Source organism: Misgurnus anguillicaudatus, chromosome 19, assembly GCF_027580225.2.
Source record: "Misgurnus anguillicaudatus chromosome 19, ASM2758022v2, whole genome shotgun sequence".
Lineage (NCBI taxonomy): Eukaryota > Metazoa > Chordata > Actinopteri > Cypriniformes > Cobitidae > Misgurnus > Misgurnus anguillicaudatus.
In genome coordinates this window covers 49550720-49569138 of record NC_073355.2, presented here as the reverse complement: position 1 = coordinate 49569138, position 18419 = coordinate 49550720, and the positions used below count along the sequence as shown (strand labels likewise).

The following is an 18419-nucleotide window of genomic DNA, read 5'->3' as shown; positions in this document are numbered from 1 at the left end:
ACAAATGACGTACTGAAAGGTGTGCCAACTCTCAGCCCAAAACACACATCATTTTTGGACAAACAACTTCTGCTGCCCATGGCCCGACACTATGGTATCAGTGAGGAAAACCTGTCAGCAGAGCTCTACCAGGTGCGGCGACTTCTGCAAAGGAAGGAAGAACAGGGACACGCCATCCACAGCACACAGGAGTTCCTATCCTTAATGCGCCCATATAAAGATGCATTTATGGACCTGTACAAGTTAATATGCATAGCCCTGACACTTGACCCTGAGGACAATGGGACAAACAGACCCAGTTCCGGTAAATGTGAAAGTCGACTCACCTCTGATCTACTGGTCGTCCATCACTGTGATGCCCAGCTGATGCCTGACCAACGACCACCGGCAGAACCCGCTTAAACCCCGCTTAATCCCCGCTTAATCTCCTTATCCGTTTATATGTGTTTATATACATATATATCTCCCAAGGGTTTTTCCCTCCTAGGACTTTTTATTTTTTTTTCCTCGGCTCAACAACCCGGGGTTTTTGTTTTTTTTTCTCCTAGGGGGTTTTTTACCCCGGGGAGGTAGCCTGCTTGGGCTTAATTTAGCTTCTTCTCCTAGACGTTACATTAGTAATACGCTCGTTCATAATGTCGAGTCAAAGCCTCAGCAAATTTGACAGCTTATGCTATTGTGTATTATGTTGTGCTATCTGTCATTTTTCTGTGCTTTTACTGCTTCTATTAATGTAAAGCTGCTTTGAAACAATTGAGTATTGTGAAAAGCGCTATATAAATAAAATTGAATTGAATTGAATTGAATTGAACTTCCTGTCACATCAGTGAGCTGTGAACGCAGTTTTTCTTGCCTGGGCCGTGTAAAAAACTACCTGAGGAGCAGCAGTGGAGACACTAGGACCAGTAATCTGGCAATTTATATATATACCAAGGGTGGTCCAATATGACTAACATAATGAAACGCCCGAAAATTCAAAGCACCTTCTCTTAAGAGTTGAGCATCCCCATAGCACCTGCATCAGAAAATCTCTGGAGCCGCCACTGGCAGAGGGTCTGTTCTTTCATTTGGTATATTGCATGTTTATATATCTGAAGAAGAACATTTTCTGGAAGGCATTCAACTTTGGTGAAAATCATGAAAAATGCTGGCGCTGGCTGGCAACTTTTTTTTAAAAATGCTGGCGGTGAAAGAGTTAAGAAAATATTAATGTTGCAAATTTTACATAATGATTTTTTTATCGTAGGCTGGAAGGTGGTGCATAGTAGGGCTGCAGCTATCGATAATTTTAGTAATCAAGTACTCTACAGATTTTCCATCGATTAATCGAGTACAAATAACATTTCTTTAATAAAGAACAATCCTCAATATACAAGAGAAAATAATACCTAAAATGAACAAATTTGTTTCATTCTTTTAAGCAATTAACATTTTTATTGATAACAATTCCATTCATACAGACTGCTAAACTCTTAAGCACAAACCCATTCTTTTTAGTCAGTAGAAATTTTACTGTAGAAATCACTGCACTGGTACTACAGAGGTTAAGTTCATTAAATAGACCGGTCATGTAACTGACAAAGGACATTTAATGTAATATATGGTTGAATATATTTTTATGACTATATGAAAAATGTGTTCAAAAATAGTACATATAGTTTATAATAAGAGCTGGGTAGTAACGGATTACATGTAATCTGAATTTTGTAACCAGATTCCAAAAATCAAGTACTTGTAATTAGATTAAACTACATTTTAAGATAGTCATAATCAAACTACTGTTACTTTTTTATGGATTACATGATTACATATTATTCACACTATGGCAGTATGATGTTCACAAATATGTAAATCTCATTTTTTACATTTTCATAATAAATTTACCAGACGCTTATATATGTTTGTGATTGTTCAAGTTTTTCTGGGGAAGATGGGGAGGGATGTGTAGACAAGATGCAAAATGAATATATTCAGAAAACCCCGCCCTTAACACACCTACCTTGTATCCACAATTCCACCCCATTAAATTCCAGCTCTGCCACTGTTCATATATAGGCCTAACCTTACACTGTATTCAAATACATATTTTATTTATTTATTCTTTTTATTATACCCTCACTAGGGGTCTGAGCTCCCCAAAATAAAAAAAGAGACAAACATAATCTTAGATTGATATTGTTATAGTACATTAGGGGTGGCACGGTTCATGAAAAAAATCCGAACCGTTCGGTTCGCTCGTCTCGGTTCAGAGCGCGTGTGTGTCGTACGGTTCAACGGTTCATGGCATGCGCAATGTATGTAGCCTCGTGCCCTGTATGTGACCTCAGATAGCGTGTTCCCCTTTCGCGAATAGCGCGAAAGAAGAGGTGACTGAAGTGGAGAGTGAGTGCTGCCGGTCAAGTTACGTGTAGAAATGGCAAGAGGGAGAGAAATGGAAGTCTGCCCGGAGTTGGAGGATGCGCCAGCGTCGTATAAGTTTGGTGTGTGGAAACATTTTTTATTTCATGTTACCTATGATGACAGCGGAAATAAAACAGATACAGCCACACGCGACAGCCTTCTCTCCGACCATTTATCTAATCTGAGGTAATGAACACTGTTTTACGTCTTTTCGTATTTAGCGCTATTTTTAGCCTTTCGTTGATAAAACGAAAGCGGCTGATTTCCGCGTAGTTTCATTTTGCTAGCGTGTGAAAGTCGCGCGATCTTATTTCATAAACTGCCCCTTAAAGTAATCAGGACAGAAATGGTCAAAAGTGGACAAAAGAGACGGATTTAAATATTACAGGTGTAAACGTTATGTTTCTCTCTCGTTCACATATCTCTGCAGTATTTAAGCAGCCTCTCAGTGATAAATCTTAAAGCTACACTGATGTTGGCATTTTGATAAATGCACACAAAGTTCATGTAGATGGCAATACACATTCTCTTTTTTTGCCAAATAAATGAAAAGCATGTTGAAATCATCAATGTCTTCCCTCTCGCTGTGTCAAAATCTCGCCTGGCTTTCCTCAGGGATGTTCCCAATAATGTGCTTAAACTCAAATTCAGTTTGTGCATGATTACATTATATAACTTTTTTTAATACTGTATCCTAAATTATGGATAATTAATACATTAATAAGATAATACATTTCTGGAGTGTTAAAAAAAATAACAACAAGAACCGTACTGAACCGAGAACCGTGACCATAGAACCGTGATACGAACCGAACCGAGGGTTTTGTGAACCGTGCCACCCCTATAGTACATGCAGTAATTTCAGTCCGATACAATAACATTAACTACTATTTTTGGATAAAATAAAATTCTCTCCATAATTATGTGGACACAACATGAGGGTTAACTGTAGTAGAGCACTGCATGTGTTGTAAACCTTTTTTAGCGAAGACCAGAGGGCTATTTCATAAAACTCATTTGGAAAAGCAAGGATTAAAGTTACAAACTCGACTTGAATTAACCTAATAAAAAATGTGAGGCTAAAGTGGTTTCAAAAAAGGTAAATGAGGTTTACGCAATCCAACTAATTTGATCCAGATTTCCCTAGTCAAATCGATTGTGCGTACACGCTATTCTTGAGCAGCCCTAGAGGTCGAGCGTAGATCAAATCAATCCAAATTAAAGAGAAAGGGGTAATTTGTGATAAAAATGTGATGAAGAATTTACTACTGACTGAAAATTATAATACTGCTGCAATAAACAAACCCATAAAATAGCTGGAAAGTCCTTATAGATCAAATCCTTTCATGCAGTAACTAAATTAAATCTATTGTCATATTTTAAAACGATCACACGAAAGCCTGAAGTAACGTTAGAAGGGATAGCCTAGTGATCAGTAGTGATGTTAGGTTCTTGAACGAATCGTTCTGTTGAGCCGGTTCTCAGGAAGTAACCGGTCGAGCCGGTTCACAAATCGAACTGAATCGAACTTTAGTTTTGGGCATAGGTTCCGGGTTGATGACGCAGGACTCACAGCCGAAATAGCACGTCAAACTAAAAAATAACCGAACAAAGTTTGTCGATGATTGTCGAGGCGAGAATTGCCGATGATTCTGCGTGTGAATCACAGAGGATTTGAACGAGCCTGATACGCAAAGTTTCTTGTTTTATTAGTTTCTTGATATGCTTGTTTTATTAAAAATCTTTAGTTTTAGTACGATTTAGTGTGCATGCAAATCATATTTTAGTATGATTTATTGTACATGCAAATCATATTTTAGTATGATTTATTGTACATGCAAATCATATTGTAGTTGTTTAAGGAAGACCAATGAGTTTAAAAGACAAGTTTATTTATTCTTTATACTTACACATCCGCAATTGTGCACCAGTGTCTTTTAGGAATCTTATTCAAGTTGTAGGCTAGTCAAAACTGGTATCTGGCATTTACAATCCGTGATTGAAACCGTGACCACAAACATTATAATATCTGTTGAATGAAAGGCAATAAATCAGCTATGCCTTCAACTTTTTATTTGAATGTTTTAATGTGTTGACACAAACTACTTTATTTGAATGTTTCATTGATACAAGTAATTATAAAATAAATGCGTAGCAATGTCATTTCTTGATGACGTCAGGAACCGTTGAATCGGCTTTTTGAACCGGTTCAATGAGCCAAACTGTCCGAAAAGAGCCAGTTCGCGGAAATGAATCGGACTTTGCATCACTAGTGATCAGTGCTCTTAACAGCGCATTCAGCGATCCGGGTTAAATCCCCACCAATGCTCATGTAAATGTAACTTAAATTTAAACTTTTTTTTATTTGGGGGTAATTTTCAAAAGCAACAACTTGAGTGGACAAAAAAGTAACAGGCGAAAATAAAACAAATATATTGTTCATAAGAAGTGTTGATTTAAGAATTTAAGGATAATCATGTACAGCTTTACTCCTGCATGGGTCACTTAAGCCATGGTGGGTGGACAGAATCTGCATTTCTGAATTTACAGTAGAACAAGGAATGATTGTGTAAAATGATACGTTACACATATTCTTGACCAGTCACTGTTACTCAAAACATTTTTGATGGCAAATTATGTGTGCGTTATAGAGCATCATGTTAAACCCTGGGAGTATGAGAGATTTTAAACCACTGGTTTATCATCACACTGTTAAAAAAATTAGCTTTAGTTATCCAGCTGTTTGCCAGTAACTTATGTAGATTTAAATTATGTTATTTACTGGCAACAGTTTGTTCAAAGTTAAATGAACATTAAACATTAACACGTCTTTATCTTTACAGAATAAAACTACAAAATAAAAACCTCATGCAAAGCATGTTGAGAACCAGAAATCCTCATCAACCTTTTTCTGTTGTTTCCTTCGTATTTTTGATTCCCAGAATGCTTTGCATGAGGCTGTTATTTTATAGTTTTATTCTGTAAATAAAAAGACTTGTTAATGCTTAATGTTCATTTAACTTTGAACAAACGGTTGCCAGTAAATAACATACATTTAAATCTACAGTAAGTTACTGGCGAACAGCTGACAGTAATACTGTAATTTCTACAAAATTTTTAAGAGTGTAGTGTTAGGTGTTGATAGATAAACAAAAGAGTTTCATGAATGTCCCCTAAATGGAATACAAAGCACTCAACTTTAAACAAAGCATGTAAATTCATTTAAGGAATCAGCCCGTTACCGGAATTGCTTCAGCCCTGATCTCATTAGCATAACAGTATCATTCAAATGCATAGGTGCCAATCAATCATCCTAACTGTATCGCCCATACCTTTAAATGCACAGATGTGCCTTGAGCTTAGCAATCACCTTTAACTTGGCACTCTTCCCAATCGTCAGAAAGAGCATAAAGACAAAAGGTTAATGTCTTAGCCACCTGGCCTGCCTGACTTGATTTTTGAATGTCATAATCTTTACCTCAAGATGTAAAACACAATATATATCACTTTTTCAGTTTATACCATTACATTGGAACAGAGATATAACATTTTATAAATGTGTAATCCTACACATGGATCAATTCCCAGAAATCACAGTCATGTAATCCACTGAAGGTTGCTTTGGATAAAACTCTTTACCTGATCTTTCAATCCAATTCTACTAAATCTATTATAGATGCAGAAAGCTATCATCTCATGAATTTTGGTTTATTTTCCCCTCATGTTTCTCAGTGTCAATGTTTTTATGATTATTCCTCAACCATCAATAATGAAGACACCAACCTATTTGTTTCTCAGTATCTTCATTCTTTATTCTGCATGGTTGTGGATCTGTCATCTTCTCAAGCTCCTCTTTCACCAGCATCAACATTATGTCATGAAGATTTCAGTTGTCACACATGGAGTGATTTCTCTGTGTGTTTGACTCCAGCATTTATTGGTGGATTGTTGTAGGAGGAGCTTCACTGAAGGTCTCAATCACTTTCACTCTATGGGTGTAAACTAGAAATGAAAGAAGAGACATTAAAACATTTAATGTCAGTAAAAGATTCACATTGAATATGCAGACCTACCTTCTTATCTTCCATCTCCACCCTTGCCCACCATTCCAGAATGGGAAGTGTACAGAAAATTATCTTCCCTTAATTGTCACAAATCCCCTGGCCCTGACATGATTCCCCCAAGAATTTTGCATGCAAAATCAGCAATCCTATTTGTGACATTATTAACAGCTCCCTTGTAGAAGGTGTGGTTCCTACACAATGGAAAGAGGCCATTGTTGTTCCCATACCAAAATCTTCTCCTCCGAATATTGAGGAACTAAGACCTATCTCATTAACATCTCAACTGTCAGCAATTTGTGAAAAATTTTTGAGCAATGGATCGTGAATGATATCACACCAAACCTAGATCCTATGCAGTTTGGTAGTCGACATAACCATTCCACAACACATAATTTAGTTAGCCTGATGGATTTTGTGTATAAAGCTTGTGATGAACCAGGTTCAGTGTGCACATTAGTTACAACAGATTTTGCCAAAGCTTTTGGTGCTGCCGACCATACAGTAGCAATAAAGTGCCTCCTGGATCTTGGAGCAAGACCTAGTCTTATACCATGGATCAGTAACTTTATGTCTAATCGCCATCAAAGAGTGCGTTACCATGGATATTTATCTGATTGGGACTATCCTTCATGTGGAGTTGCCCAAGGAACCATATTGGGACCCATAATCTTCCTAGCACTGATTAACAATGCTCTTCAAGATCAAATTAACCACTGGAAATATGTGGATGACATGATGACTATGGCCCAAAGGTGGACAGTTCATCAGCCCTGTACTCTCCAGCATACATTAAATGACCTTGGCATCTGGGTTGAGGACCATAAAATGAAACTCAACTCAAAAAAAGTCTCCCGTATGAAACATTTGCCAACTTGGCCACGACTTTCTATAGATCAGAATATTCTAAACATCTGTGACTCTGTTAAGATCTTTGGAGTAACCATTCAGAGTGACTTAAAATGGGACGGTCAAGTGGACCACATGTTGTCCTCAGCTAATAGAAAGCTTTTTGCTTTTCGCCGGCTAAAGAAATTTGGAGTTCATGATCAAGAACTGGTTACCATCTATACTGGGTACGTACTTCCAGTGTTAGAGTATGCAGTCCCAGTTTGGCATAATTCCTTGACCACTGATCAAATTAAAAGGTTGGAAAGAGTGCAGAAACGAGTTTGTAAAATCATACTGGGACGAAAGATATTCTGATGCCCTCTCCTTTCTTGGATTGTGTACACTAGCAGAGAGACGAGTCCAATTGTGCCTTGATTTTGCTAGGAAGCTATATAAGTCTAGCTTTAGAGATTGGCTACCACCACTCAGGGAGCAGCTGACTGGACGCCAGGTGAGGAACTCTTCTAAACTGACAACCCCCAGATGCCGAACGGAACAATTCAGGAGATCACCTATTCCATATATGTGTAGACTTTTAAATGATTATGGATTTTAAATCGACTTTGTATACCTTTATTAAGTATTTTATTCTTCCTTTTCTTTTAATCTTGTATTTTAACTTGAGTAAATATGCTTTGACATTTCACTGTAAAGGCAAAATAATTCAGTAGGGATGTCCCGATCCGATCACGTGATCGGAAATCGGCCCCGATCACGTGGTTTCAGACTCAATCGGAATCGGACGTTACCTCCCGATCAGGACTCGGATACATATGCAGGGTTTAAAACCCATTAGGTCTCGCTCTGCTCCGCGCCAGTGTACGCACTGCGCTGGTGCGTGTGAACTGATGAGAAGAGAATAGGCTTGTTTGACTTCATGCAGCGCCATAAGAACCGGCAGCCGGATGACGTCAAAGTTCCGCGAGAGTGATTTAAAAGCAAACTCCTCCGTATGATTTCGCGGATCGCTCTCGCGGTACTTTGACGCAATCCAGCTGTCGATTCCTGCGGCGCCGCATGAAGCCGAACAAGCCTATTGACGTGCTTTCATTCATAGTCTTCACACTCGTGTGTGCAAGGAACCCACGACAAAACCGGGCTTTTACCGCTCATTTAAAGGCGGAGTCCATGATATTTGAAACCAATGTTGATATTTGAAATCACCTAAACAAACACGCCCCTACCCCAATAGAATCTGGACCTTCTGTTGATAGACCCGCCCCACACATACGCAACCCCGGCATTTGATTTGATTTGATTGGCTATAAGTGTGTTTTGGTAGTCGGCCCGTCTCCTTTTCCAACGCGTTTTTCAAACATTGTGGACTCCGCCTTTAAACTACGCGTTGATCGTTTTTGTCACCATATGCTCAGACGCAGATAGAGAGAGAGGTAAGAATGGTGCCCACGTCGAGAAAACTTAATAGAAGTCTAGAAACAAAGTATTAAAGTATGTCTAGCCATGTCACTCATCTCATTACAATATGTTAACTAGATAACTGGATACAACTGATTGTATAGTTTAATAAAATAATGTATTTTGATTATACAGATTAATTATGACCTAACTATAGGTATTTTATAACTAACTGCTGACCAGCTTAGGGAATCTCTATGGCTATTTCATAAGATATATTGCTGAATCAGTATGTTGTTTTTCTTGTTAATTAAGTCTGGGTAGCCTATCTTATGCCTAGAATTAGTCAAGGAGGTTGATTCTTATAACTTCCTTCAAAGTTTGATCAATTGTGCATAATAACATGTGCAACAAATGCATATAGGGTGTCAGACTCATAGATTTGCATAATTTAAAGTTCAGGTTTTAAAGTTTGGGTCAACATGTGGCACAGCTTTAAAACTGAAACTTATAAAATCCTATCAAAGGTCAGGAATGTCATTGAAACACACTTTGCTGTCATTAGGATTAAACATGTTACCCCTCGAACCCTCCCTACCAACAGAGCATCACCACAAACAAATCCCAATTTAACCCCTGTACATATACTATATATATTCTCATTATTTTTTAACACATCTGTAGTTATGCGGTGGCACAGAGTTAGACTCTTTTGACTCCACACAGAAACAGCAATGTGTGCGGCACGACATAAGGAACATCCTGGTTCTGTTTTTTCGCTCTTATTCTTTTTTTATGTATTATAGAAGTATCGGATCGGGACTCTGTATCGGCAGATACTCAAAATCAAATGACTCGGACTCGAGGGCAAAAAAACCTGATCGGGACATCCCTATAATTCAGTGTTTCCTTATGACTAGTGCTGCACAATTAATCGCATCGCAATCGCGATGTCAGCCTGTGCAATTATATGACAGCAAAATGTTGCAATTATATTAAATAAATACATGTGTGGTCTTGTTAACACAAACTTTCTGATAACAGTTTGATGATTTTTCTTGCTGTTTAAAAAAAGAAAGAAAAACGAACAAAAAAGGCAGTGCATGTATGCACGTGTGTGGTGTGCGTCGTCACTTGTGTGCGCACAGCGCGGAAATACCAGAGCGAAGATGGATGCAGAGGAGGTTGACAGTGATCTGGTATTTAAAAAAAACTCTATGTCTGTTGTATGGCAGTATTTTTGGATCTAGGATTACTAACACTGAGCAGTTGCTACATCACGATAGATGAGTGAAAACATGACCTAAACCTCACATAATACTTGTTCCTGAATTATAGCTCCATGTGAAACATGTCTGTATTGGCTGCCCAAAGTGTGCTCAGCCTGAATGAAATAATACGGCCAGAGAAAACAATAGAGAAAAAATATTTAAATTATTGACAAAATCATTGACAAAAATCTAATAGAATTTCAAATAGGTTTGCTAAGGAGTGGAAATATAGCCTGGGAGTGAAATTTGAGCTTTATCATTTTACAGTTATTATTTATGCTAATAATAACTAGGGATTAAAAATGGGATCAGAAAGAATGTGACCTTTAATTGTAAGTCGAACTTTAAATGATTCTGTAGTGGCAAAATAACCCGTTTTAAACAGCCAAGGAGCTGAGTGGGAAGTAATAAAATTGTGACACGTCAATCGTCCTTACAGTTTGCCGTTTATTCTCAATCCATTTGAAGATTGTTTCAATATAGTAGAGAATAAAAGAGAAGTCAACAATACTGAGTCTGAATGAATATACAATTATACAGTCAAGTCAACCAAAAAATATGTGCTCCTGCACTCAACGCAATGTTTCCAAAGCTACACACAGGTATTTTAACCCTACATAATTAATGATGCCTTTATTCTCCCACGGTCACATGACATACTCTTAACATGGCTCCTACAGATAAATTCTTTCATTAAGAAACACAAACGCAGAATAAACATTATTATAGTTATTATAATAGTGCTCGCTTACAATCTGATTTACTGGCTGGCTAGTTACTGTATAAACACATTTTAGTATTTGCTAGTTAAACTATAATACCATAGATCAATTATATTTATCCAAGTTTATCATCAAAACTTACTTGACTTGATGTAGTCCTTGAGGTAAAATGCAAGTGTGGCTTCCAGAGGTGTAAAGAGTAGCTGAAAGCCATACTTGAGTAAAAGTACAAATTCCTTACTGTAAAAATTACTCCACTACAAGTTACAAGTTGCCAATTTAAATACGACTTGAGTAAAAGTATTAAAGTAACCCAATTTAAAAGTACTCAAGTATTTTTACTCGTACTGAATGTTGGCTCAAAGATGCACTAGTCCTCAACACAAAGAGACATTGTAGATCTGGGCAGTGAAAACTAAGAAAGTTTATTTATGAGGTTTTATTTCCTAATATAGAAAAGAATTCAAACTCCTCAAAATTTTGAGCTGGCAGAACAAACACAGATTAAACATAGTCATAGTCTTTTGACAAAAATTGAATTAGTTTTAGTCATATTTTTGTCATCTGAATTGATTTAGTTTTAGTCTAATTTTATTCAACTACCGGTAAATGCCATGAGATTTTAGTCTAGAAATCTACATTTAATTTAATTTAAACCCATTTAATTTTAGTCTAGTGTCATTGTGTACTTGAATGTGCCATGCTAAAAAAGTATATAGCCTAACTTTGTGATATAAATATATGGTAACACTTTACAATAAGGTTCATTAGTTAACATTAGTAAGCTACATTTCTCAACATGAACTAATAATGAACTGCACTTATACAGCATTTATTCATCTTGGTTAATGTTAATTTCAACAATTACTAATACTTTATTAAAATCTTGTTAACATTACCAAATATTCTTATATAGGCCTATCCTAAAAAAGATATAATTTTAATATTTAAAAAATTCCTGTAAACTAAAATTACACTAACAGAAATATGATAATGCATACTAAAAACGTGAAGTTGTTCATTTGAAAGATTAATTGTAAACACATGTAGTACGTAACACCACTATCTCACATTAAGTGCACTATATTTCTTCCGTCATGCATCCCTCTTTACAGTAAATACATTACAGCATACTTGATTAAATGTGAGGACAGTGAAATTGTACACTTATTATCAATATTATAATGTACTTAAGTTACTCGGGCAATCAGTACAGGACCTCGCTGGTTTATTTTGGCTTATATAGTAAGTTATATCAAGTTATGTAACCAGCTCAGGTTAGCTGATACAGTAGCGTCAGAGTATATAAACATTTGTGCTTGCCTTTGAGTTGCGGGATGACCCTCCTGCAATCGCGCATCACTTTTGTTTTGATTGTAGCTTCACATGTTTAACAAAGGGTCCCTTGACAGAAGCAAATGTGATATGCATCCATATGTTTGCTCTTTATCTCTTCTCTCAGACCAGACGCGAACTTTTCTCTACAGTTTATGACATACGCAGCACGCAGATGTCCCGCTACGGTGGCTCAACGCAAGCCATTCAGCGTTTGACATCAAAGTACCGCGAGACCAGACTTCTCCATATGCATTTGATTCGCTCTCGCAGTACTTTGATTTCATACGTTTGCTCTGTGTAGCGCCAAATGAAGTCCCTCAGTTGTGTGTGTCCGTCTAACCTCGCGACCACAGATTCTATCCATCATCACTCTCTGACACTTTCGTCTCGTTTTTATTTGACGAATAAACAATGTAGCGAGTAACGTTAAGTGTCATTTCAAATGTAGTGGAGTAAAGAGTACAAATACCCAATCAAAAATGTAATTGAGTAGAGAGTAAAAGTTGCCTATATTTTTGATACTCAGTACAAGTACAAAGTAGCCCAAAAAATACTTAAGTACAGTAACGAAGTACATTTACTCGAGTACTTTACACCTCTGGTGGCTTCTGTGGAGGTCAAAGCCTGAAAAAATGAGGGGAATCAATCAACCCCCTTAATGATATATGGAGGATTTCTTTATTTAAAGGAGAGTGATAGTGTATTGGGGGGGGGGGGGGTAATTTTCAGACACTGCTTTTTATCATCTCACCTAAGGGAAGAAATTCAACTGTAATTACCTTAAATCTTGATGTTTAAACAAAATTATGATTTTTATGTATGCAAGTTTTAATCACGGTTTTGTTACCTAAAACATAACATCATTTTGAAACTTATTAACTGATAGCTGGGATTAAAAGCATTTTTACACAGCAGAGTTAGTTGTCACACAGTGTTACAATTAAGCCTCAGGTATACAATGATAATGAAATGAAAACAATGTAAATAAATACTATTCATCAAAATGATAACTTAATACAATATCAGGGGAAATAACTCACAATTGTCATTTTTGCCCTTTAGAAAAATCTGATTGACGCATAATATAAGGACGGTTAGATGAAGGATAATTGATGGATGAATGTGTGTATATCTATCTATTAGCCTAGGCAGATATATAAACAATATCCATCTTTAATATATAGACAGAATTTGATTGAATAACGTGTGAATAAACACAATTGCTGCGTCCGAAACAGCCTACTACTTACTATATAGTACGCGAAAAGCAGTAGGCGAGGCGAGTAGTATGTCCGAATACATAGTATTCGAAAAACAGTATGCGAAAAGTACCCGGATGACCTACTACTTCCGGCTAGATTTTGCAGTGTGCATACGATGGACGCTTCACTATCCCATGATGCCCCGGGAGAGGAGTTATCCAACGAAGAAGACGAGGCATGCGGTTGTTTTCGCGCTGAAATGACATGACGTGATGACGACGTATATCACGTGATGTAGCAACATGGCGGATGTAGTACGTCCGAATCTCATTCATACTACCAGGATTCATACTATACAGTACCTACTGTTTTAACGCTAAGTAAGTAGGTACTTCATCTAATTCAGTACCTACTATCTAGTATGCGGTTTCGGACGCAGCCAATGAACCCTAACTGAGGTAACGTTTGCACTCCTGTCACTTCCGGTGTACAATAGATCCCACAAACTTTAAGGGGTAGTTTCCAGGACAGGGACATTGTGTAAAACATATTAAATCTAACGCAAAAAAATTGAATGATAGAGCCAAAGTCAAAAATCCTTAGTTTGTACCCCGCTCTCCCGTAACGTTAGGTAAATAAGAACTAAAATAAATACATGCAGTCCTCAGGTAATTCCAAAGTTGTCTGAACAGCGCACATCTTCCGCCTCTAGTCCTCGACCTCCACAGTAAACTGGCTCATAATAAAAACATTGAATAATATTGGTATTAAACGTGCTGGACATTACCTCAAAGTACACAACTGTATGAGTCAGGAGATGTTTATGACGCTTTCCGGACAATGATCCAGAGACAACAGTGAGTCCGGGTCAGATTTTCAACTCCATCTCACTGCTAACGGTTAGCGTATTAAAAAATCCTGTCTTCTGCTGACAAACCAATAAAATAATCGAAGACGAATTTATTATTGCTGTGCACACCGAAGCATTTACACGTGAAGATATCAGGCTCTAGCGACGATCGCTTTAAACACTGATTTCCGAGGCTTCAAATCTTTACGAATCTTTTGATTCGAATCTTCTTCTTCTGGAGTTTTATGGCGGTTGGCAAACCAACTTATGGTGCACTACCGCCACCTGCTGAACTGGAGTGTGGAGCTTTTATAATGGCTCCATACTTGTTCTGTTGCTCTAAATTACATTCCAAAATGTTTTTAAGCCCATTTTGTTCCATTTCCTGAATAAGTGATTTTTTTTATTTTCATACTGTTGACATAAAATATGCTCTATTGTCTCTGTTTGAATGTCTGGATTTACCAGTTGCATGCTTTCTAGGGGGTTTTCACGACGCGTCATCAGAGCGGTATTCGCCATTTTTTGGAGGCACTCCGCATAACAACAGAGCACAGGCACTGAAATATATCCCGAACGTCGTCAAGGAAAATGGCTAATTATTGCCGTGTTTGAGATTGTACCATTAGGACAGTTTGAGAACAACATTTGGAATATTATCGATGCAAGGGGAAAGGGATGCAAGAAATTATCAGAGGAGGCGCTTGTGGTTGGCAAAGCTCAAGAAAAAGTAGTATTGTATTAGAAATATGATTGAAGTACATAAAGTATAAAACAAGTATGCTTCTACTTGTTGTGCTTTATTTAAAGAGTATTTAACATGTACTTTTAGTGTTTGCACAAAATGTACTTAAACCCAACTAAAATTTGCGCTGCAATGCCTTAATGCCAGTGTGCTTAATTGCTCATAAAAATTCTATTGTAATGAAAATAATATTTTTAATAGTAAATGGTAAAAACAATTATTACTTTTATTGTTTTACTGTGTGCTTATTTTACTGTAAAGCACTTTGGTAGGACACTGGCTATTTTAAATTTGCTATATAAAAAAAGCTGACATATTTATATAAATAAATAAATATTATATATTTATCACATATGGGCTCGGCATGAAAACCAGGTAGTTGACTATAACAAGATAAGCAACTGAAGAAAGAATCGCCGGGTCAACACGGATCCAATAAATCGTATCTGCACCACCTATAAATTGTAATTTCTCGAAATACCGTGCCTTTTCTTGTGATCCAAGTCCTTCCTTATATGCCTTTGTATCTTGGACGCGTTTTCTGTTGTTTAGACATGTCTACATTCACTTAATGTTTCCAAAGCGCACAATAATCCATTGTACTCCGTTCAGTTCTTACACCGAGTGCCACCACAATGGCTGCGCATCCGGGTAACCGCCCATATCGTGATGTCGGTGAAAACCCTGATTCGAAGACATGAAATTATAATATATTTTTTCTGTTCTTAAATGCACTTCTTCCATTTCCAACAAGTAGATAAATGCTATAAAGATGTCTGCTCTTGCTATCAATATTTGGCGTATGTATTGCACGATTTTTACAATTCGTGCTTAGGGTTGTAACGGTATGACATTTTCACGGTATGATAATCGTCCCAGAAACTATCACGGTGTTTGTAGTTTCACGGTATATGTTATAAAATTATTATTATTATTATTATAATCATCAGCTATAATGACCCTTAAATGAATGAAAACAGATATGGTTTTGGGTAGAACATTTGGTTTATTATATCAAACTTTTTTTTTTAGAAAAAACCTTTTGAATAAAAAAAGACAAAATAAAGCTGCATCACTCATTTGAACAAAATAAGTAATTTCTCTTTAGATATCGCCTATGTATAATCAACTTAAAATTGACTTGTAATATAAATCAAATGTGCTTTAGTGTTTTGAGAGAACGAGACAGAGAGCGAGGGGTTACCAGCGTTCACATGTAAACAAAACAGACATGTGCGCTTATAAACAGCGCTTTATCAGGCATTATACTGAGAACGACAAGAAAATGCCATCAACACTTTTCTCAAGACAGTTCACTTCAGACCATCCCGCCGAGGGCAGATTCATCAGTACTTGGGCTGCGACTGATGACGTTTCACAAGAAAACAAGTACAGACATCTTGGGCTTTTGTGCGCATGTAGACTTTAGTAAGGATCCTCCAGACAGTTTTATTAATAAGACCTCAGCTGATTTCTAAATGTTGTTGCCATATCCACACTGTTGACACATGAATGGTTTCTATTGAGTGTGGATTCTCATGTGTGTGGTAAGGGTAGCTTTTGTTTTGAAACTCTTTTTACACTCATGGCATGTGAACGGTTTCTCTCCAGTGTGAATTCTTGCGTGTACCTTAAGATTACTTTCAATAGAGAAACTCTTTCCACACTGATGACAAGTGTAAGGTTTCTCTCTGGTGTGAACTTTCAAATGTCTGTTAAGGAAACCTGTAGTTGCAAAACTCTTTCCACAGTGTTGGCACACATGTGGTTTCTCTCCAGTGTGAATCATCATGTGTATCTTAAGGTCACCTGTAAATGGGAAACTCTTGTCACAGTGATGGCACGCGTGTGGCTTTTCCCTCCTGTGAGCTTTCATGTGCCGGGTAAGGCTTGTTTGAAAGGTGAAACTCTTTCCACACTGATGGCACTTGAATGGTTTTTCTCCGTTGTGAATCCTCATGTGTTCTTTAAGGTGATGTTTTCTTCTGAAACTCTTTCCACACTGATGGCACGTAAATGGTTTCTGTCCAGTGTGAATCCTCATATGTATGTTAAGGCTTGCTTTTGTTCTGAAACTCTTTCCACACAGATGACAAGTGAAAGGTTTCTCTTCAGTGTGAGACCTCATGTGTTGCTTAAGTTCACCTGCAGTTATAAAACTCTTTCCACACTGATGGCACACGTGTCGTTTCTCTCCAGTGTGAATCTTCATGTGTGCTTTAAGGTTAGGATTTGTTCTGAAACTCTTTCCACACAGATGACAAGTGTAAGGTTTCTCTCCTGTGTGAGACCTCATGTGTATCTTAAGTTGACTTCTATCTGAGAAACTCTTGTCACAATGCTGGCACGCGTGTGGCTTTTCCCCACTATGAATTTTCTTGTGCCGGCTAAGGTTCGATTGAAAAGTGAAACTCTTTCCACACTGTTGACATGTGAAAGGTTTCTCCTCACTGTGAGTCCTCTTGTGATCTGCAGGGCGTTCATCTTCACTGAAAATATTTTCACACTTTATGTCTTCTGTCTTCAGAGTTTCTTTCTGTGAAACATTATGGTTTATTTTTACAATCTGATGTTTCTCATCCACTTCAGCTTGACTCTCCTTTTTCATTTCCATATTATCTAAAATAAATACAGTAAATAGTTCATATTAATAAACTTGGGTGACAAAACACATTTGAGATTGTCATGTATTCATGTTATTTTTAATGTGAAGTACATTATGTCATTTCTATTGTTAATTTTGGTTCTTGTAGTTTAACTCTTGTGCTGTGTTTAAAACCCTATAACACTTGTGGTGTTTCTAATATCCAGGCATGGGTAAAAAAGGTCAAAAAGCATATTACCACCCTAGAAGGGTACATGGTTGCACCCTCATATGAAAATTGAGAAAATTCCATATTTCAAAGCATCAATTTTGAGATGCATTTTTGCCAACCTCTTTGCTAGCGTTTTTTTTTGCCATTAATGCCATATTAAAGTCTCCTGAGGCATAAATAAATTTAAGGTTGCCGACTGTCACTATAAAATACAGGAGACAGGTGGGCTACAGCGGGTATGGTTTTATGTGAATATACAGTGTATTGTTTTAAGCCATGTCGTCAAAATGATAGCTAATCTCCTAATTTATATCTTTTATGCCTACAACATACAGTAGATTTAGTAATAGCTTGTTAATTCACAGCTTTTCTTTTAACATTCCTTTAATTGAACCATCACCTTTACTATACGTCTAAAACAAAACACTTGTGACTCCTGCAATAAGGGTTAAAAAACGTTATTCCCTTCATATTAATCTACATGTGACAAACTATCTATAAGCTGTAGTTTGCAGTCAACATCATATACTCGTGTACTACAATTGAAAAGTAACAAACACTACTTGAACTTCAAACGGGATGGGTTTTACGGTCAGATGAAACAAAAAATAGCTTTTTTAGCAGCAAACACTCAACTTTAGTTTGGTGCACACAGGAGTCAAATGTACCCCATGTGTAAAATGAAATATACTGCTGTATCTTTAATGTTGTGGGCGTATTCTTCTGCTGGACGTCCTGGACATCTTGATCAGATACATGGCATCGTG

At 37.1% G+C, this 18419-nt stretch overlaps 2 protein-coding genes across 2 annotated transcripts in view; both read right to left on the bottom strand.

Annotated features, from left to right (window-relative positions):
• The window catches only part of LOC129422723 (uncharacterized), a 76339-nt gene that overhangs the window by 53280 nt on the left and 4640 nt on the right, over positions 1 to 18419 (bottom strand). The window lies entirely within an intron of this gene.
• The window catches only part of LOC129423053 (uncharacterized), a 195797-nt gene continuing 192676 nt past the window's right edge, over positions 15299 to 18419 (bottom strand). The window contains exon 3 of the mRNA XM_073856569.1: positions 15299 to 17455. Coding sequence (XP_073712670.1) covers positions 16356 to 17455 — 1100 coding nt within the window. The 3' untranslated portion in view covers positions 15299 to 16355. The remainder of the gene's footprint in view (positions 17456 to 18419) is intronic.